The sequence below is a fragment of the Lepidochelys kempii genome, chromosome 1 (genome assembly GCF_965140285.1).
Source record: "Lepidochelys kempii isolate rLepKem1 chromosome 1, rLepKem1.hap1, whole genome shotgun sequence".
Classification (NCBI taxonomy): domain Eukaryota; kingdom Metazoa; phylum Chordata; order Testudines; family Cheloniidae; genus Lepidochelys; species Lepidochelys kempii.
Genome location: NC_136380.1, coordinates 112,901,830 through 112,923,236, shown reverse-complemented (window position 1 = coordinate 112,923,236; position 21,407 = coordinate 112,901,830). Strand labels below are relative to the sequence as shown.

Sequence of the window (21,407 nt, the reverse complement as noted above, 5' to 3'; positions counted from 1 at the left end):
AGCTGTTTCCAAAGACCTCCCAGCTCTTCTTTGGAAAGAGCATGGATAACTGTACAAACAGCTGGAATCAAGAAGCAGATGTCTAAGCTACACTATTGTAGTTGCCACAGGGATGTTGAGTACTTGTGAACAGCATCTTAACTGAACGGAAAAGAGATATATGTGATTGCAAATGGGACAGGAGCCAGTTTGTGAAACACTCTCTATTAAGATGAAGTTCACACTATGAAAGTTTGAAAACTTATGGCATACACAATAGATATGCTCACATATTTTGTGGTTCCAAGTAGCCACTTTTGAAAATTTCCCCCTATGTTTGTTTTTCATTGTTTGAAATAAAAAAGTTACATTTGCTAGGCTGTTGAACACATGTCAGAACTTAAGCAATAACAGGTTGGCTCACAGTACTGACTCATTGGCTGCACAGCCCAAGGGATAAGACACAGAGAAGACTGATAAAGGGTACAGGAATACCATTTACATGAGTTCTCTTCCCTGTGCAGCTTGCCAAATCCCTGTTGTGAGGGTTTTTTCCCTTTTCCCTCCCTCTTTATGGCCATCCTGTGGAAACTGCATGCAGAGGGTCAGATCTTTTCTGCTGGCTCAAGTCTAAGAGTTGTTGGGAAAACTTGGTTTTATTTTAGAGGCTATCCTAAAGACAGCAGGAAAATAACCTAAGTGTCCTTTAAAAATAAAAACCTATATTTGACTCTGATCATATTAAAAATTTAGTCAATAATATTTCTCACCATTTGCTTTATTCAGCTCCACAAGTGTCCCTATGTGCACAGGTAAACAATTGGCATGGAAAGGATCTTTTTCCATTACTCTAAAAATACAAAAACAGCAAGGATTATTATAAAATAAAATGTTAAAATCATTTAATTGAGTTGGAGACAAATTACTGTTATATTATATAGTGAGCAATTAGCACTTTAAATCAATCTATAATAATCATGATCTCTTCACAAGTGGTCATTCCCTGATAGCATAATAAAGCCTAACCACACAACAGAACAATTAGAACTAATTTAGCTAAACAGATAAATTAACGAGAAATTCTGACAGATGAAACAGACATTAGGAAAACTGAATACAATTTCCACTATATTTGTTTCACACTTAGCTACCAAATGAATGCAGAGTATCTATTTTTCTGTCCATCCATCCTGTAGGACCCACAAGCTCTGGCTGGAACATAAGAAACCTTAATATATTCCCTTTTACTCTCTGCCCTCCTCAAATGGCCTTGCATCATGATAACCATCTCTCTTGTGAACAGGAATGCACAGCACCTTTCTACAGAACCCCTTACATCAAAGGCACTATTTTTAGATTCCAAGCACTGAAAAGGGAAATCCCATAACCATGTTTCAAGCTGCAACAGTTTAGTTTCCTTTTTTCAAATATCTGAGAGCATGGGAATTGCCCAGAGGAGCATTTAATGCCCTAAAATGTCCCAGAGTCTTTCATTATAGGAAGCCCAAAATTTTGCAAGGATTCAAACTTCTGAGGAGACTCCCACCGCAAAGGCTCAAAAGTCTGTCACAACTCTCCTTCTGACAAAAGGCAGCTGGACAAATCCCTGTGGAGTTCATAACGCACTCTCATGTTGAGCAGTGTAACGGGTGGGAAGAGGGTGCTAGAAAATGAACACAAGGGGTGAAATCCTGGCTCCACTGAAGTCAGTAGGAGCTTTGCTATTTGCCTCAGTGCGGCCATGATTTCACTCCAGGTGCTGCACTTCCCAACAGGGATTAGTATTATGCCTCTGCAGTATTCCCAAACCATACCAGTACTGGACTCAAGGTTGTATCCCATATGGCAATGTCTTGGCTTGGTTTGATCAACCAAAAGATTTACTATATTTTGAAATAAAAGTTAAAACTTTCAAACCTTCATTTCATAAGACAACTATTTTAAGAGGGCTCACCTGGAGAAAATGTAGGGATTAACATAAGGCAGCATTATATAAAGCTCAAGTATTTTGCTTTGTGCCACACAGTAAAACAAATGTACTTTTACAACGCCAAATGCTAGAGTCAACTGCATGTTTACTGTAGATGAGATATTAGCTTGCAAAATATACATTAGACAACTGAGTCAATAATATATTTGGGTGAACTTGTGGTTATACAGAGTTTATTTCTGCATGCCATCTGAAAAGTAGCAAAATGAAAATTCAAATAAATATCAAAGTTTTTTCATGTACTTACACAGAAGTAAGCTTGTAGCACATTTTGAAGTCACAGTTATAATAATGCCTTTCAGCTAGGGACACTACTACATCCAGATTGTCCTGAAGACCATCTACAGATTCAGGAATTATTGTTTCACTTGGCTTATTATACTGAAAAACATAATTGTAACATAAATATGATATAAAATGGGAAAACCCAAGCATCGTTCTATCAATATTTGTTTTTAGTTCTGAAAATGATAATTTAAGGACCTCTGAACCTCAAAATTTTGACTCCATATAAAAAGCCAATATTGAGTATAAAACTGTAACTTTTAGGTAATGCATTTCTTTATGACACATTTGGCATAAGCAACTTCCAAAAATGAAAGATATTTGACTGTCAGAATTTGAAGGAGTGTCTCCGAAAAGGACGCAATGCTGTGAGTGTCATAGCACTAACTGGTTTCAGAGTAGCAGCCGTGTTAGTCTGTATTCGCAAAAAGAAAAGGAGTAAGCTTTCGTGAGCTACAGCCTATGCTCAGATAAATTGGTTAGTCTCTAAGGTGCCACAAGTACTCCTTTTCTTATAGCACTAACTGTTCCATGCTGGCCTATGCTACAATGTTATCTCCAGAAAAAAGCATTTTGGAAGCAATGCATTTAAAGTTAGCCAGAATTAGACGGTTCTATTAAGTAAGGCTATAATATACATTAAAGGAAATGTATACGAAATTGTTACACACTTCTATTAATGGAGAGCTATAATGGCAATTAGGTCATAACACCATAAAAAAGAATTTTTAAATTATATTTTTGAAGCTAAGGACAAAAACAGTATTGTATGATACTTACATATGAAGTCAAGATTTCCATAGGATTAATCAGATTTTTACCTTTTTCAGTTTGTTCTCAAACAGAAAATGAAGCAATTCTTGTTCTTCTTCTGTACACTGTTTACCAAGAGGTAGAGATTCAAGAAGCTCTTTTTCTGTGTTAATTAAAAAATATGAACCTGGGGTAAACTATGTTTGAAGTAAACAAAAAAATAAAATTCAACAAGTTGTAAAGAACTGATTTTCATTGAACGCAAGGGCTGTGAAAAGTTTTGTGATGTTCACCCCAATACCACAAAGAAAACAGCACATCTTAAATACACTAAACGTGACTGACTGCACTCTGCTATGATAATACTGAGAGATATGGAAGTAAATGACTGAATCTTCTTTGTTTTCAGTCCCTCTTTTTCTACAATTCTAAATTAAAGTTAACATAAAGATGGAGTATCACAGCCTACTGTTTTATACTTATGCTGTAAGCTAAGGTTGTTCACTGAAAAGCAAAATGCTGTCTAAAGCAAGGATTCACAACATTTTGGCATCCACGATGCCAAATCCAACTGTGGTTTCTTGCCATAAGCTACCCAAATCCCACAATCCTTTTTTGCTTCAAAAGAGATCACCTAAAAAAAGGCTGCTAACTCTGACTAGGGAGCACTGGGGCTGCAGGAGGTACTAGTTAGGAGGTGGAAGGGCTGCTTGCTGTCTTGCTCCTAGCGCCTGGAAAATGTTATTGATTATCAGTTTATGAGACCCATTGGTCATACCCTCATGACCCACCCGTTGGTTGTGCTCAACAGGTTGAGAAACACTGGTGGTTATTTTTTCCTGAAACCTACAGCTTAAATGATTAACAGTTTTTGCCCATTTAACATAAGCAAAGAGTTGCTAATATTTGGGCATGGAATATTCTCTCAAAGTAATTTCAAACTGATTATTCTAACTTTCATCTACTGGACAAAATGTATGGTGAAACTGGAGATGATTTCATTTATATTTGAGAAACAAACACCGCTAATCCAAACCTTCTTGTGCTGTTAGCATATGGTGTGATGTTAAAAAGTCAAATGCTTCAAAGCAGTAAACATCAAGCTTCAAGGCTTCTTTGTAGCTGTACGTGGCCAGGGTTCTATTATCCAGAGCATCATAGATCTTCCCTCGCAAAAGGCAAATAGAACTCTTGATCTAGTGATGGAAAAGCAGGGCTGGAGGTCAGACACTGAATCAACGTATATAATTTGGTTTTGAGCACAAATGAAATAGACTACCTGAAAAGTAAAAAGCATTTCATATATGATGGAATCTGGTTTTTAAATACTGCCTTGATATATAACATTGTTACTAATAATCTAAAACCAAAATGAATACTACATTAAGCTGTCTACAGCCAAACATTAACAAGAATTGGTTAAATACATGACAAAAATAAGTAGACTAATATGCAATAATTCAAACAAAAGCCCTTGAGGGTTATTAAAGAGAGCACTAATTCTACTATACTGTTTCACAATCGGAAGATAACCTCTTTTATTACAGCCCAAATTGTCTTAACTTTTCAGTTTCGCTCTGGTGTTTCTTGAGAAACCTATGAGTAATACCAGAAGCAGTGGAGATATGTCTGTCACTCAAGAGGATGGCACGCTTTATGTTCACATCTGAAATATTACCACTGAAACCACAATTAAAATTAAATCTTAAATCCTAGAGAAGTTGATGGTTCAGCCCATGATGGTACTCCAGCTCCCCAAGGGCAACTTCCTAATTGCTACTGCAAGCAGGTAAGTGACATTAAATGCTGGTATTTAAGGGTCTGTCTACACTTGGAGTTTTACACTTTAAATGCACACGCTAACTTAATCTAAATTAATACTCAAGTGTAGTCAAGCAATGCCCCATTGACAGAAGCAATGAAGGCCAGGTCTACACTAAAAAGTTAGGTCAACATAACTGTGTTGCACGGGGTAATGAAAAATCCACCCTTGCATGATGTAGTTATGTCAATCTAACCCCTGGTGTAGACAGTGCTAGGTTGATGGAAGAATTCTCCACTGACCTAACTACACAAGCATAGTTTGACTTCTATAGTTGGGGGGACAACTCCAGTCAGGCCAATGGGGCCATGCATGGGCGGGCAAATTCTGCACCTGCCTGAGGCTTGCAGTTTGGGGTGGGGTGGGGAGGGGGGCAACACACCGCCTGCCCCCCCACCCCAACTATGCCCATACCTAGCTATTGCCTCTCAAGGAAGTGAATTAACTACAGTGATGGTAGAAACCCTCCCATCGCTGTAGTGAGTGCCTACAATGAAGTGCTACAGCAGTTCAGTTGCAGCTGTGCTGCTGTATTCCTAATGAAGACACAGCCAGTGTGTGACGGGGTGGACTAGGCTCTGAGGCCCCCTGCTGGAGACCTTGTGGCCCTGCTACACCCCTCCCCAGAAAAGGGCAGTAGAGAGGTCCTTCAAGCTACCTAGAGCAGCTGTGTGGGAAGTAGCCAATCAGGGCCCAGTAGGCTAGTATAAGAAGAACTGCAGGGCCAGAGTGAGTTCAGTTCCTTGCTAGAGCTGAAGGAGTGTGGATGGTGTGTGGCTGGCTGAGGGAGCTGCAGGACCTCAACTGAGTTAGTGCTGCTAGAAGCCGGGAAGAGTGAGAAGGAGCCCTGAGCTGGTTGCAGGGATTCCATCTGGAAAAGGCCCTGAGACAAGGGTGAAGACAGCACAGGACAGTGTGGAAGTAGCTCAGAAAATTACAGCAGCAGTGTGATTTAGATAAAGGGACACAGTGAAAGCTGCTATCTACAGGTCCCTGGGTTGGGACCTAGAATAGTGAGTGGGCCCGGGGCCCGCGAACCCCCTATTAGTCACTAGGGGAAGTGGCCTGAACATTGAGGCACCCCAGAGGGGGAACTGAACTGTAGTGGCCCAACTGAAGAGCTAGGGCCAGAAAGGCCTTCAGAGAGCAAAGACATTGCCTCCAGGGAAGGAGCCCTGGGGCACTGCTCTATTCTGGAGCACGGACAAACAGAAAGACATTACAGAGGGCACTGAGAGAGGGGTTTGCTTTGATTTTATCTCACAGACAGACAGTGTATGACTTGGCCAGATGGCTCAATCAGTGAAGACCCACCACAAACAGGTAGAGAGAGTGCAGGCACACGCACTCGGCCAGCAGGTGCTCGCGAGAGGTGAGTGCAAATCCGTTACACAGTGTTAACGCCTCATTACAATATTTAAAAGGCAGAGGAAATTCATTCCCTTATTGTTATTTATCTCCAAGAATCTGCAGTCCAACTGAAAGAGATGACAGTTTACATTGTCAAGGCTCGAATCATATCTGGAAGACCTAGAATTTATTTATTTTAAAACTGAAATAGATTACACAGAACTCCCTAGAAATTCTCAATTATTAATTCTGAGCAAGCAGTTGCACAACACTAGTAATAGTGACAAACCAGGATTATCATTTAATGTAGACAATAATAAAGGCAGCTAGTAATATAGATTGCTGACTAAATGGAGAAAAAACATAATACTTCTGGAATAAATATTCATTATCCTATAATAAAAGTCAAACACACATTCAATTTCAAGTCCAGATGCCAAAGACATTGCTTTCTGATAAATCCCTGTATAATATTAACATTCTTCTTCAACCATGAAAACATCATGTTTTGAAAATGCTACCTACAGAGGATTGTGACATCTCCCAGTCACTGGTAGAGTCTTTCAACCCACTTTCATCCTTCAAGTATTTTTCAAATAGTCTTTTGTTGATTGGCTCTTCCATGTCAAGAATATCAAGAGCCTGTTGATGCTCTTTTGCAGCATACTACAGAGAAAAACAAGGGTAAGATGTTAAGCATTTAAAATTAAAACACCAATAATTAGACTATGGCAAGTAAAAATTATAGAGTTGGTAGGCCAAGCCACTCCACATTTTGGCATATCTTTATTTAGATGTATACCAGTTTACCATCATAATCTAACTGTAGTGGGAGGGCCTGGTCTCCCTCCCTGACGGGGAGAGAGCTGCAACCACCTCCTGGTGGGCAGAGCTGGGAAACCTGAGACCACACTGCCAGAAGCAGAGGGGCAGGACAGGAACCAGAAATATAAAAGGCAGGCCTTCTGACACAGTTGGAGAACTGCCGGAGAAGCAGGACATCTCCCTCACACACCCACTGCCGGAGCTCAGAGCTGACAGAGGCTGCTACAGCGCCAGAGACATGGAGGGACTGCCGGAGCTGCCAGGCACCAGGGACACCGAGGAACTGTTGGGGCTGCCACTAGTCTTTTACCTCAGTGAGACGAATGACCCCAGAACCCAGGTACTCCCTGAATGGGAGTGTAGGAAGGAGCCCAGGGAAGCCAAATAGGGTTTGGTTGCATAACTGACTGCAAGCGTGTTGCGGACAGACTCCCTGCTGACCCAGTGGTGGACCACTCTGCCACTGTTAAGGCCCTGAGCTGGGATGCCGTGGAGTCAGGTGGACCTGCGTCCCCCTACCCTCCCTGCCACCCCAACCTTGGAGGTGGCAGCCTCCCCACCTTTGGGCCAAGAGGCCTGCGTAGGTCTGACGTTCACCCGAGCTAGGACGCTAGATGGGTTTTCTGTCTGCCCCGCCAGAGAGCTGATCCCCCTAGACTGCTTAATTTTTGGCTGCACGCCCTGGCTGAGGCTCAGACTCAATTGCTGGCTGGCCTAAAGGCTTGGGCCCACTAACTGTCAGCTAATTCCCCTGTGAACTGAGTCACCCCCGAGGCATTGTAGCGAGGGGACGTGGTCTCCCTCCCTGACAGACCACCTTACACTAACAGGTTTCAGAGTAACAGCCGTGTTAGTCTGTATTCGCAAAAAGAAAAGGAGTACTTGTGGCACCTTAGAGATTAACCAATTTATTTGAGCATAAGCTTTCGTGAGCTACAGCTCACTTCATCGGAGGCAACTACAATTACACTAACAATTCACAATATTTCAGTATTGCTCAACCAAACATTTGGAAAATAAATACCTGCAGAATGATCATACAGCCTAGTATTATGTGATCACAGAAGTATACAAACCTACCTTAAAATGCATTAAGATAGGATTTTCTATCATTTGTTACAATTAGGAATGTTGTGCGATTAAAAAGATTAATCGTTCTGTTAAACGGTAATAGAGTACCATTTATGTAAATAGTTATGGATATCTTCTACATTTTCAAATATATTGATTTCAGTTACAACACAGAATACAAAGTGTACAGTGCTCACTTTATATTTATTTTTTATTATAAGTATTTGCACTGTAAAAAACAAAAGTAATAGTATTTTTCAATTCACCTAATACAAGTACTGAAGCGTAATCTCTTTATCATGAAAGTTGTGCTTACAAATGTAGAATTATGTACAAATGCACTAAAGATTCATATGTCCCATCATGCTTCAACCACCATTTCTAGGGACATGCGTCCATGCTGATGGCAGGTTCTGCTCCAAAACCATCCAAAGCAGTGCGGCCTGATGCATGTTCATTTTCATCATCCTAGTCAGATGCCACCAGCAGAACGCTGATTTTCTTTTTTGGTGGTTTGGGTTCTGTAGTTTCCGCATCGGAGTGTTGCTCTTTTAAGACTTCTGAAAGCATGCTCTACACCTCGTCCCTCTGAGATTTTGGAAGGCATTTCAGATTCTTAAACCTTGGGTCTAGTGCTGTAGCTATCTTTAGAAATCTCACATTGGTACCTTCTTTGCGTTTTGTCAAATCTACAGTGAAAGTGTTCTTAAAACAAACGTGCTGAGTCATCATCAGAGATTGCTATAATATGAAATATATGGCAGAATACAGGTAAAACAGAGTAGGAGACATACAATTCTCCTCCAAGGAGTTCAGTCACAAATTTAATTAATGCATTATTTTTTTAACGAGCATCAGCAGCATGGAAGCATGTCCTCTGTAATGGTGGCCGAAGCATGAAGGGACATACAAACGTTTAGCATATCTGGCACGTAAATACCTTGCAATGCCAGCTACAAAAGTGTCATGCGAACAGCTGTTCTCACTTTTAGGTTATATTGTAAACAAGAAGCCGGCAGCATTATCTCCTGCAAATGTAAACAAACTTGTTTGTCTTAGTGATTGGCTGAAGAAGAAGTAGGACTGAGTGGACTTTTAAGCGGTACAGTTTTACAATTTTTTTGTTACAATAACTGCACTCAAAAACAAAACAATCTACATTTGTAAGTTGCACTTTCACCATAAAAAGATTGCACTACAGTACTTGTATGAGGTGAACTGAAAAATACTATTTCTTTTGTTTGCCATTTTTACAGTGTGAATATTTGTAATAAAAAACAACCATACAAAGTGAGCACTGTCTACTTCGTATACTGTGTTGTAATTGAAATCAATATAATTTGAAAAATGTAGAAAAACATCAGAAAAAGTTAATAAATTTCAATTTGTATTCTATTAACACTGCAATTAAAAGCAATTTTTTTAAAATCAAGATTAATTTTTTCCAGTTAACTGCAATTAATCGACAGCCCGAGTTACAATCAATCAAAATACATGCTGTTCTATTTATTTTTCTCATCCTCCAGACAATTTTATTTCTTTGGTTGCACTTTGTTTAGATAGCACTTTCCATTCAGAAGGGACCGAAAGCATACCGCGACTACATACTTATAGCACCAATAAAACAAAGCTACCTGTGGGGCAGAATTCAGCAACCAACCAGAATAAACCACACTATACATTATTAGGGAGGAGGAAAATTCTGGAGCGTGGACAACATGTTCTAAAGAAAGTGTCCTGGGACCTATAGAACCCTTGCTGAGCAGCCAGAAATTTGTTGTTCTTTGGTCTCATTCAAGAGACCTACATGCTACTAGTGGGGGAATTCTACGCCAAAAAAATTAAAATTCTGCGCACAATATTTTAAAATTCTTCAAATTTTATTTGTCAAAATAACTCTATATAATCACACCAGTTTCAATTATTTTGTTAATTTATTTCAAAATACCTGTCAGCAAGTATGTTTGTAACAATACAGACACAAAAAATTTCCCCCCAGGAGTAGACAGTAAAAGAAATGCCTATGACAACCCAGTTTCTGTTTCTCTGCCCCCACACCCTGAGCCCAGCCAGCAGGTCAGACACCCACAACCCCTCCCCCGCAATGGCCAGCCATGGGGCCCCCCTAGTCCAGACACCCGCACCCCCCCCAGAGCCCAGCTGTGGCCCCCCCAGCCCAGACACCCGTACCCCTTCCCCCCCCCAGAGCCCAGCTGTGGCCCCCCCCAGCCCAGACACCTGCCCCCCTACCCCTCAGAGCCCAGGGATCCAGAGGATGAAACAGCCTGATGCTGGGTCCCAGCCTTGTGTGGAGTTTCCTGAGCGCCGACATCTCCTTCCCTCAGGGCATGCGGGGAACTGCAGCTGCCGGGAACCCTCTAGCTCCCTCCCTATCCCCCCAACAACCTCTTCTATGTGCGAGCTGGTCTCTGCCAGGTCCCCTAGTGGCGGCCAGCAGCTCTGCAGCCCATTTCTGTGGCAGAAAGGAAATTCTGCATACACAATATTAATTTCTGCAAAATTCTGCATTGCACAGTGGTGCAGAATTCCCGCAGGAGTAACACACAGCATGTTGCATGGAACTCAGTTTACCCATCTTACAAGGATGAGGGAATAAGTCTTCTCTCACAGGATTTGAACCTGTAGTTCCAGTGAGTATAAGCGTTTCAATCCCCAAATTTAGACCTCTAAATATTCCCCTTCTAGCGTAAAGTGTGCCATATGTGGTTTGCGTATTTACGTAGCATGCTTTGTTTAGTTTGATTTTATCCAATATAAACTAAAATATATACTTACATGACATCTAGCAGCAAGGTATCGACATGCTTCATACAACTAAGAGAAATAAAGAGGTTTGAAATATACTTATCAAGGAAGCTACAAACAAAACTCCCTAGTATTAACAGCAAAAAGCTATTATTCCTACATCAATGTCTGTTCTTCTTCTGACTAATGATTTCTTTCTTACTTCCCCAAATCATTCTCTCAAGTCTCTAACTCTTGAGGAAGACAGGAAATGGGGAAACCTCAACACATCATCCTGTCTCCTTAACCCTATCTTATCCCCTCCATTTCCCTTATGCTGACATACTCTTTCCCTATGACCCTTCCCCTACAAGCACTCTCTTATACACCACCCTATTTTCTTCCTATCTTTTGACTTTAGTCATAGGGCATGTAATCTACCCAAACTGCTAGATTCCCTCGACTCTCTCTCCTTTATCTCCTCCAGTGTGGTTCATCCTTTCCACCTCAGCAAAACTTCCCTGACCAAAATCACTAATGACCTTCTATCCCAGTTTGTAAATTTCTTCTATACTATATTAATTTGAACCTCTCCAACTCGGGTGGCACTTCCTCTTCTTTTGATTTCCACAATTCTAGTTCAAGTGGGAGGAGAACTAGAACAGCACACAGTCCCTTCCCTAAATCTATTGGTCCCTGCACATGTCAGCCCTTGGCCCTTTTCTCTTCTCTATATATCATTCTCTCACCATGACCTTACATTATGCAGTTTACGTAACCACTCTTCCTTTAAATCTGGATTGTTAGCTCTGAAGGTAAAGAACCTATAGTGCATTTAGCACAGTTCACCTGCTATTTAGCACCAGGTATAGCACTATGGTTCTAAATAAATAAAAAAAGTATTATTTCTTGTTTGAAATTACTTACCTTATCTAGCTTGCGTGATCGAAGGGCATGTGCTGCCCTATGATACTGAGCTGTCAGGTAGAGACATTGGGCCAGCCAATAGATGTCCTGAGGTTCCTCTAAAAATATATATATATATTTTATATATATATATAATCCCATTAAGTACAATCCTAAAACACATGTTTTTATCATAATTTTGTATGGCATAGACATTTTCAGGTCATTAAAAAGATCTCCGTATACTGCTCTTCGTCAAAACTAGTCATCTCAAGAAATTACTCTAAAAATAAAATGCATCTCTTTGGACATCTCAGAAATAAGAAATTTTAAGAATTAAATCAAACCCTAACACTAAGACTGTACGCACTATCAGCAGCAAACAAGGATGTAAAAAAAAAAAAATCTACCACCAGTCTGCATACCATAAGTAACAGAGGGAAATAAAATTGATGTGGAAAAGAGAAAAATAACATCTGTATGCTATAGGGGACTCCAGACTTTGAATGCACTAACAGCAGAAAACACACTTTTAACCTTTTTATCTTTCAAAGTTTGTGCAGAAATTAGTGCCTGCAAAAGCAAAATATTATTTTCAAGTTCTAGAAGTGTGACAATTAGGTCCTGATCCCAAAACTTATGCATGTGCTTAACTTTACACACTGTGAGTAATCCCATTTGAAGGATCAGGTACTTAGTAAGTAATAAGGCCATTGCAAAAAAGATATAAAGAGCAGGTAAGGAAATACTCCAAAATCTAAACATGGACAAATAATTTGGTCCAGGTGACATGCACTTACCGAAAACTATATTTAAAAAGAGTCATGATGCACTGAGAGAGTCTTCAATATTGAAGAAAAGCAAAAATGATTTAAAAGGAAAGAAAAGTTACCCTATCAATTACTACCCCATAAATCCAATAGATCAGGTGTGGCCAAACTGTGGCTCTTTTACAGTTAAAGTGTGGCTCCCGAAGCCCCCACTGCACCCCCATTCTCCGCCTACCAGGCTGGGGAGGAGCTCAGGGCTTCTGCCCTGCAGCCGCATGATGGGCTAGGGGCCTCTGCCAGAGATGACTGGTGCCTGCTGAGAGTGGGGGAGGGGACAAAATTTAAAGCCCACCCCCCACAACAGCTTGAGTCATACCGCCCTCTTACCCTCAGTGGCTCCTCCCTGCAGCTCCCAGGTGTTAGCTTTGCATGGAGAGGCAGTGGCAAACAGGTGGGAGCTGCAGGGAGGGGTCACTACTTTAGCTCCACGGGGAGAGGCAGCAGCAAAAGCAGTAGCTCTCCCTGCTTCTCCCAGCTGTTTGCCACTGCCTCTCCCCACAGTTGCAGCTCCCAGCTTACAGACTCTAGGAGCTGCCATGCAAGAAGGGGGCCCAGTGGCCCCATGTGACAGAGCGGGACCAGCAAACCCTGGCAAAAATCTGGGGGGCATCCCCATGTACCCTCCCCACACATCTCCTCTTGCATCTGCCCAGTGTAGATGGGGGTCTTTCCATGGGGTGTGCCTGCTGGGGCTTGGGGCTTCAGCTTTCTGAAGACTGTCATATGTGGCTCGGAGGGTCAGTAAGTTTGGCCACCACTGAAATAGACTAAGCACTAGAAGAGGTACTGCGGAAACAATCTTGCATTGGCAGTGGACTGGACTAAATTATAAAAATTAATTATTTTTAATTTCAGTGTTTATGAATCTGCAAAAAGGTTCTTGCAAGTAATAGAGATTTCTCCAAGTGGAAGGAGTTGACGCTCCATGCATTTCCAAGCCCTGAAGGACAGAATGTTTTTCAGCCTGGGAAAGAGGCTTTGTTCCTGCACTAGTAGTTAGAGTACATTTTTCAAGCACAGGTGTCAAACATGCATGAATGCTGAACTGTACACTATCTAATCTAGCAGATCAAAAATCTAATGCTCTACTTGGGTAGATGGTATTGCAGAGAGGCTCACAACAATATAAAATATAAAATGGAACCTCAACAATATACAAGAAGCTGAATAAATTATCGCAGGTAAAAGTTTTCATGAAACTAATATTTTAAATTAAGTGAAATAAAACGTAACGATTACTTACCATGAGACAGTGAAGCAACTTTGTCTGCCCAAAACAAGGCACTTTGATACTGTTGCTGGAAAAGAATGTTAGAAATGTTAGGGTTTGTATTTAAATATATTATTTAGCTTCATATGTCTTGCTATTACTAAAGGTGGAGCATAACTCCAGAGTCTTCATTGGTGACTACCTAAGCTACCTTAAAAAAACAAAAACAAAAACCTTGAGTTAACTGATTGCCAAATAAGTCAAAGTAGTTAACGTGTTTGTAAAGACTTCTTAGGGCACTCCCCAACCATTTATGATTTGCCCTAAATTGAGGCAGGGGGCTTTACTGTGAATCCTGGGAATAGGAGAGATGGAAGAATAGCATTTGATTATAATGGAGAGCCAGCTCTGCTACAGATAAGATTAAGAGTTGCTTTCTATTTAAAGGGAAACTCTTCAACATGACCAAAAATCTGCATGGTTATTCATATTGCCTTCAAATTTGGTGTGTCTTATGGGGCAGAGGGTTGGGTTAATGATCCAAATTTGGGGTCTTTTACCAAGCAGTTTGAGATATAGTTCCCCAAACAACAAAGCTTTTCTTAGGGTTGACAGATTCTACCAGTGCTTTTTGTGCACACCTCGGTCAAACCATGGGTCTCAATCACTTAACATTGACGCAGTTAGCGTAGGGCACTTTGGGGAAGCAATATTGGAAACACTATTCAACAAAGAGTCTGGTTCTACAGTCAGGTGCAAGCCTAATGCTCATGCACCAAATGGATTTGTCCAGGCATGTGCAGAGTGCCTGAGAGACTGTAAACCAGACATGATACTCAGGACCCGTGTAACTCAAGAAGACATGCTATGGCCACTGAACATGAGCAATACCCAGTCACTATAAATTCAAACCCAACTCTAGCAGAAGTCTGAAAATGAAATTTAGACATGCTCTGTCAGAGGGTATTGTTTGGGGGAGAGGAGAACTTAATCAGACTACTGTTGAAAATTCAGAACACATTCAAACTATTTTAAAAAAAATGATACAGTCCAATGCTTGCTAGGAAAGGAGGAGAAATGAGGGTTTGAGCCATGCTTGAATACTGTTTTGGCATTTGTTGGGGGAGTAGGAACAGCATTCTGATACTTCTGACACGGTTTCCCCACTCCAGAAGGAGAAATGACATCTCAGTAACTGCCATTTCTCCTTCTGGAGTGATCCTGGAAACAGAAGAAGTGGAGAAGGAGGTGGGTGATATGGAGGTGGCTGGCATGGCATGTGGGAGGCATTGGGGCAGAGGGTGTCTCTCAGCCCCAGATTCTCCTCTGACACTTATTCTACTCCACAGGAAACACCACGTCTGCTAAAACTTAAAACCCTTTTACAGTCACTTTACCCTTATGTACATAATGCGTTACCTAGGGAGGTGGTAGAATCTCCTTCCTTAGAAGTTTTTAAGGTCAGGCTTGACAAAGCCCTGGCTGGGATGATTTAATTGGGGATTGGTCCTGCTTTGAGCAGGGGGTTGGTCTAGATGACCTCCTGAGGTCCCTTCCAACCCTGATATTCTATGATTCTATGATAATGCCAAACACTATATTTTCACTTACCTATCATTAAACTCACAGTTCACACCAATGTTCCCTCTAATTTTTGACAGGCCGTGTGCGCAAAAAATTTCTTCTGTGCAAATTTTTGAAGCAGAGTTCAAATTTGTGCTCCATGAGACAAATGCGCCCAAGCGAGTAAAATGCTTATACATTTAAAAACTTTTAATTTGCAATTTGTGATAATAGTTTTACATTATGTTATTCTATAAATGTCATTTTTAAATACTTAGAAAAAGGAAATTTAACCTCCTTTCCCTTTCCCCGCCTTGCCAGCTAGTAGAATCTGGCTGTGTTGATAGATGGCGGGTGAACAATGTCAAAAGTCGCCCGTAAATGATATTTTGGCCTGGCTCCGATGTAGTATTTCATTTTTTGTACGTGCAGTGTTTCACCGTGTGCCTGGGGTTTAGGATCTGTGTGCGCGGACACATGTACACAGCTTAGAGGGAACAGTGATCCACACTCATCTCTCACCTAACTGCTGACAATTCCCAAGGCTAGACCCATATGCCCCACAACTGACAAACCCTAGTGCTGAAATAAGGCATACTGGATCTACCAAGATACACCTGCACATCTTGCCTTTGATCATACACACCAGGGGTCAGGGAGAGGAGCTAATCCTCTGGGGAGAGGGCACGACTCCCCAAGAAGTCACTGTATCACAGCTTTGACAAACTGCTCCAATTAATCCACCCAATATTTAATACAGCTGCACTTAACACAGTAAATGCAGCTGCACTGCACACAGATAATTCTCAGTGGCTACTGCTGGTCCAGGGGTCAGAGTTAAGGTTGAGTGGGCATGTACCTTAACTCTTTATTTCCTGGTTTTCAGAAGTTTGAGTTTTTCTGAATTTGATGTTTTGGAAGAGCACAAGATACAACCAGGTAATCTTAACTCTGCACTAATGGTGTTGTCAGTAACTAAACAAGAATTTGGGATCTGAATGAAGCAATATTCACAATGTATGGGAATTTTTTCAGACTGCATGTCCTATACCATTTGTTGTGGCCCTCCATCTTGGAAGGGACTGCATGAAATCTCTAAGGCTAAAGGGTATAAAGTGCTTTAAGAACTTTCAAGAAGAAAGATGCTATATAAATGTCAGATATAGGCAGGGCTAATAGCAGAGCCTATTATTAAGGTTATCCAACACATCCCACTAAAAGGTCCTGATTTCAATTGCTTACAACTTCATCAAACTTTAACCATTTGGGCCAAGATTTTCCATATGGGTTATCTGCTTCAGCCTATTTCTTAAAGCGGTCTCTAAAAACAAGGTTATTAAAAACATTTTTTAATTTGCAATTAAAAAAATACTCTAGTGAGCTTTTTTCCAGTGCTCATGATGAGCAGCAATATTCTGTTTTCACCTCCTTGTTCAATGCGTGGCCCTAAGCCTTATTTACTGTATGCTATTCAAACCCTTCTCTGAAGAAAATTACTAATTTCCTCATTGGCTTTTCTATGGCCTCTATCATAGAATTACAGTGCTTCAAACATTAAAAGCAACATAAGTGTGTAGGGACAAATTAGAAAGACCAATCACAAAATGAGATTAAACTAGGTAGGGACAGAGAGGGTAACAAGAAAACATTTTACAAATACATTAGATGCAAGAGGAAGACCAAGGACAGGGTTGGCCCATTATTCAATCAGAAGGGAAAGGCAATAACAGAAAATACGGGACTGGCTGAAGTTTTAAATGCCTTTTTCATTTCAGTTTTCACCTAAAAGGTTAGCAGTAATTGGATGACTAACACAGTGAACATCAGTGTAAATACAGTAGGATCTGAGACTAAAATAGGAAAAGAACAGGTTACGAATTATCTCGATAAGTTAGAGGTCTTCAAGTCAGTAGGGCCTGAGGAAATACATCCTAGAATACTTAAGGAATTGGCTGAAGAGATCTCTGTGCCATTAGTGATTATCTTTGAGAACTTGTGAAGGACAGGAGAGATCCTAGAGGACTGGAAGAGGGGAAATATAGTATCTATCTATAAAAAGGGGAATAAGGACAAGCCAGGGAATGTGTAAACCAGTCAGCTTAACTTTGGTACTCAGAAAGATAATGGAGCAAATAATCAATTTGTAAGAAACTAGAAGATAAGGTGACACTTAACAGTCAACACGTAGATGTGGGGGAGCAGTAAAGCTGATATATCTCAACTTTAGTAAGGCTCTTGATAGTATCTCACATGACCTTCTCATTAAGCAAACTAGGGAAATATAGTCTGGACAAACCGACTGTAAGGTGGGTGCAACAAGTGGTTGGAAAACCATATTCAGAGAATAGTTATCAATGGATCACAGTAGAATTCGAAGGGCATATTGAGTGGATCCACAGGGATCTGTCCTGATTTTATTCAATATCTTTATAAATTATTTGGATAATGCCATACAGAATACACTCATATGATACCACACTCAGAGGTGTTGCAAGTGCTTTGGAGGACAGGGTTAGAATTCAAAATGATCTTGACAAACTGGGGGAATGCTCTGAAATAAATAGGATGAAATTCAATAAGGGTAAATGTAAAGTACTACACTTAGGAAGGAATAATCAAAGCACAAATACAAAATGAGAACTGACTGTCTATGAAGAAGTACTCCAAAAAAGGATCTGGGGATGATAGCGGATCACAAATTAAGAATGCATCAACAAAATAAAACTACTGCAAAATAATAATTAAAAAAATCACTCTGGGATGTATTAACAGCAGTGTTGTAAGCAAGACACAAGAAGTAATTCTTCCACTCTACTAGCACTGATAAGACCTCAACTGGAGTACAGTGTCCATTTTTGGGTACCACACTTCGGGAAAGATGTGGACAACTTGAAGAAAATCCAGAGAGAGTTACAAAAATGATTAAAGGTCTAGAAAACTTGACCAACAAGGGAAATTTAAAAAGTGGGGTTCTTTAGTCTGGCAAAAAGAAGACTGAGCGGGAAGTGATAACTGTCTTCAAGGGCATAAAAGGTTGTTGTAAAGAGGATGGTAATAAATTGCTCTCCTTAACCACTGAACAGGATATGAAGTAATGGGATTAAATTGCAGCAAGGGAGATTTAGGTTAAACATTAAGAAAGATTTCCTAAATGGAAAGGAGTTAAGTACTAGAACAAATTACCTAGAGAATTTATAGGTTTCAGAGTAGCAGCCGTGTTAGTCTGTATTCACAAAAAGGAGTACTTGTGGCACCTTAGAGACTAACAAATTTATTTGAGCATATAAATATGTTAGTCTCTAAGGTGCCACAAGTACTCCTTCTCTTCTAGAGAATTTATAACTCTCGATCACTGGAGACTTTTAATAGCAGGTTAGATAACACCTGTCAGGAATGGACTACTAGGTAATATTTAGTCCTGCCTCAGAGCCAGGGGACTGAACTAGATGACCTGTCGAGATTCTTCCAGTCCCACCTTTCTATGATTTAACTGATCTTTATAACACTCCTGTGAAGCAAGTGAGTCGTATGACCCCATTTTACAGACAGCGAACTGAAGCACAAAGTGTCTAAGATTAGTTGCCCACTCATTCCGCTGTTCAATTTGAAACAGATCAGACCTGATTTTTCAAAGGCCTTCGGATTATATGGCACTTTATCTGTTCCAAGCACTACTCCCTCCCATTGACTTCAGCTGCAGCTGTGAGTGGGCAGCACTGCTGCACATCAGACCCCAGGTGTCTCAAGCACCCAGAGAAAGCGGGACAGGCTGTTAACGGCCACCTGTGAAAAGGCTGGTGTAAGTCACTTGCCCACAAACGCTGTGGCGGAGGCAGCCATAGGATCCAGTTCCCCAGGGCAACATTTACCGGCCCGCCACCCTCTCTGCTCGTTGTCCGCACCCCTTCCAGGGCTGCTGCGGCAGGCGAGGCAGCGTCCCGCCGCACCACGCCGCAGTCACTGCCCAGCCCGGGGGGGAGCGGGGCCCCCCCGTGCCGTGCACGAGGCCCCTCCTCGCCCCCGACACGGCAGTAACGGCCCGGCGCTGCTCGGTGCGTGACGTTACTTAACACGACGCACGCGGGACCTTCCCACGAACACGCGCGTGAGGCCCGGGGCTCCCTCCGGAGCAGACCGTTGCGCTCCCGGCTCTCGCACCCGCCTGCGGGGCCACGCTCCGCTGCCAGGGGCCCCGACGAAACAGGGGCGGAGACGCACCCCCAGGCTCCGCCCGCCGGAGCGCACCTCCCCGCGGCGGGCCCCGCAGCCACTCAGAGGGCGAGGGGGCGTCAAGGCCGGGTTAGGACCAGGACCCGAGCGGAGGAAGAGGCTGCGCGGGCTGCTGTCACCTCACCTGATCTATGTACTGCCGGACCCGCTTCCTCAGCCGCTCCAGGTTCATCTCCCTACGCGCGCGAGCCGGGTGACCTCAGGATGCTCCGCACGCGCCGCTGGCTCAGGTAACGGTCTCGCTGTCACGCATCAAGCGCGCAGCCCGGGAATCCCGCACTCTCCGCCGGCCGCCCTCTCTCGGCGTGCCGCGCGGTAACGTCCCCACTTCCGGTGTCACGCCCGAAGTCACTCCCCACAGAAACACCGCCCCGCGCGGATGGTTCCTAGAGCGCGCCCAGAGCCGAGCTGTGGCGCTAGAGCGGGGCGGGGCGGGCGAGTGGGGCTGCCCTACGCTGTCCAGCTCCTCCTGGGGCAGAGCCCGCGGGAGGAAGGGGGACTGTGACCCAGCGCTGCCAGAGTTTGTGATGTTTCTGTGAAGCCTCCAGCTCCTGGAGTCCTGTTATTTGGCCAGAGCTTCCCCGTTCATTACAAGGAATGTCCCCAGAGCCCCAGGGAACCCGTGACCCGCGGCATCCTAAAGGCTTAGCAAATGAAGAGAAATAGAAAGCTCCCAAAGTGGTATTATTATGTATTTAATCCTGTTTCTTTAAAGGCCTGATGGGGGGGTTGGCACGACTCAGCACCTTACAAGATATTATTAGCAGAGGATCTCTCTTCCCTCTCTGTTACCCCCAGGTGTGAGCGGGCATGGGCTGCCACACTGAGCCAAGTACCACTCAGTTTAAAAGGTCTAGGGACTGCTGAATGAGGGCTGAAATCCTTCCCCAGCCATAGCACGCTTGCACTACTACCTGCTGTGCATTAGGTTCTAATGAGTAGACTAGCTCCACCTGTGCTGTTATTATTTAACCTGAAATACTAATTATGGATGTCCAGAGGCAGTGAAATTGGAAAGGCAGATTTGGGCTCACAAGGGACCCAACATTGAAAGAGCAGTTAGTCCAGGTAGCAAGTGGCTAGCTATGGTTAGGAATATGAAGTAAAATATTTTCTTGGCATTAGGTCAAGTGTGCCATAAATGTGATGGGGAAAATAATTTTTTAAAAGAATGTCATAGTATTAAGGCCAAGACTGGAAAACAGTAAGACCATGATGCAAATTTCCTTGTAGTGACTGCAGAGTAAAATGTTGTAGATGTGCAAATATTGGTAAACCCTAATGGCAGAATTATAGTCTTCAGATTGGATGTTGGAGTACAATTCTATGTTGGTTTGTTTGTTTTTTTTGGGGGGGGGGTTGTTTTTTTGTAATATATAGTACAGTAGCTAAGGAAGAGGTGCAGAAATACAAAGCAAAGCTTGTTTCATATTCTGAATAAAATAGTAGTGTAAGTGACCAACAATGTGTTTTTAAAAACAGTATGACTTAATACATAGTAAATGCGGATGTACTACTTGTGCTACATCCAAAAATCTACTTAATCATGCTGTCAAAGTTCCTCCCCCACTCTGAACTCTAGGGTACAGATGTGGGGACCTGCATGAAAAACCTCATAAGCTTATCTTTACCAGCTTAGGTCAAAACTTCCTCAAGGTACAAAATATTCCACCTGTCGTCCTTGGATTGGCCGCTACCACCACCAAACTAATACTGGTTACCGGGGAAGAGCTGTTTGGACGTGTCTTTCCCCCCAAAATACTTCCCAAAACCTTGCACCCCACTTCCTGGACAAGGTTTGGTAAAAAGCCTCACCAATTTGCCTAGGTGACTACGGACCCAGACCTT

At 42.2% G+C, this 21,407-nt stretch overlaps 2 protein-coding genes across 3 annotated transcripts in view; one reads left to right on the top strand and one right to left on the bottom strand.

Annotated features, from left to right (window-relative positions):
* Positions 1-19,895, bottom strand: part of CDC16 (cell division cycle 16) — a 68,038-nt gene extending 48,143 nt beyond the window's left edge. The window contains exons 1-9 of one of the 2 annotated variants that reach the window (XM_073350735.2): positions 19,684-19,895; positions 13,800-13,854; positions 11,748-11,899; positions 10,872-10,910; positions 6,705-6,845; positions 4,044-4,203; positions 3,076-3,170; positions 2,217-2,350; positions 750-829 (exon numbers count right to left, since the gene is read on the bottom strand). In XM_073350735.2, the coding sequence (XP_073206836.1) occupies positions 750-829; positions 2,217-2,350; positions 3,076-3,170; positions 4,044-4,203; positions 6,705-6,845; positions 10,872-10,910; positions 11,748-11,899; positions 13,800-13,854; positions 19,684-19,731 (904 nt within the window). In that variant the 5' untranslated portion in view covers positions 19,732-19,895. The remainder of the gene's footprint in view (positions 1-749; positions 830-2,216; positions 2,351-3,075; positions 3,171-4,043; positions 4,204-6,704; positions 6,846-10,871; positions 10,911-11,747; positions 11,900-13,799; positions 13,855-19,683) is intronic. The other variant, XM_073350741.2, reaches the window with a different exon arrangement.
* Positions 19,439-21,407, top strand: part of RASA3 (RAS p21 protein activator 3) — a 266,580-nt gene continuing 264,611 nt past the window's right edge. Inside the window, exon 1 of the mRNA XM_073350720.2 lies at positions 19,439-19,789. The gene's annotated coding sequence lies outside the window, so the exon portion shown is untranslated. The remainder of the gene's footprint in view (positions 19,790-21,407) is intronic.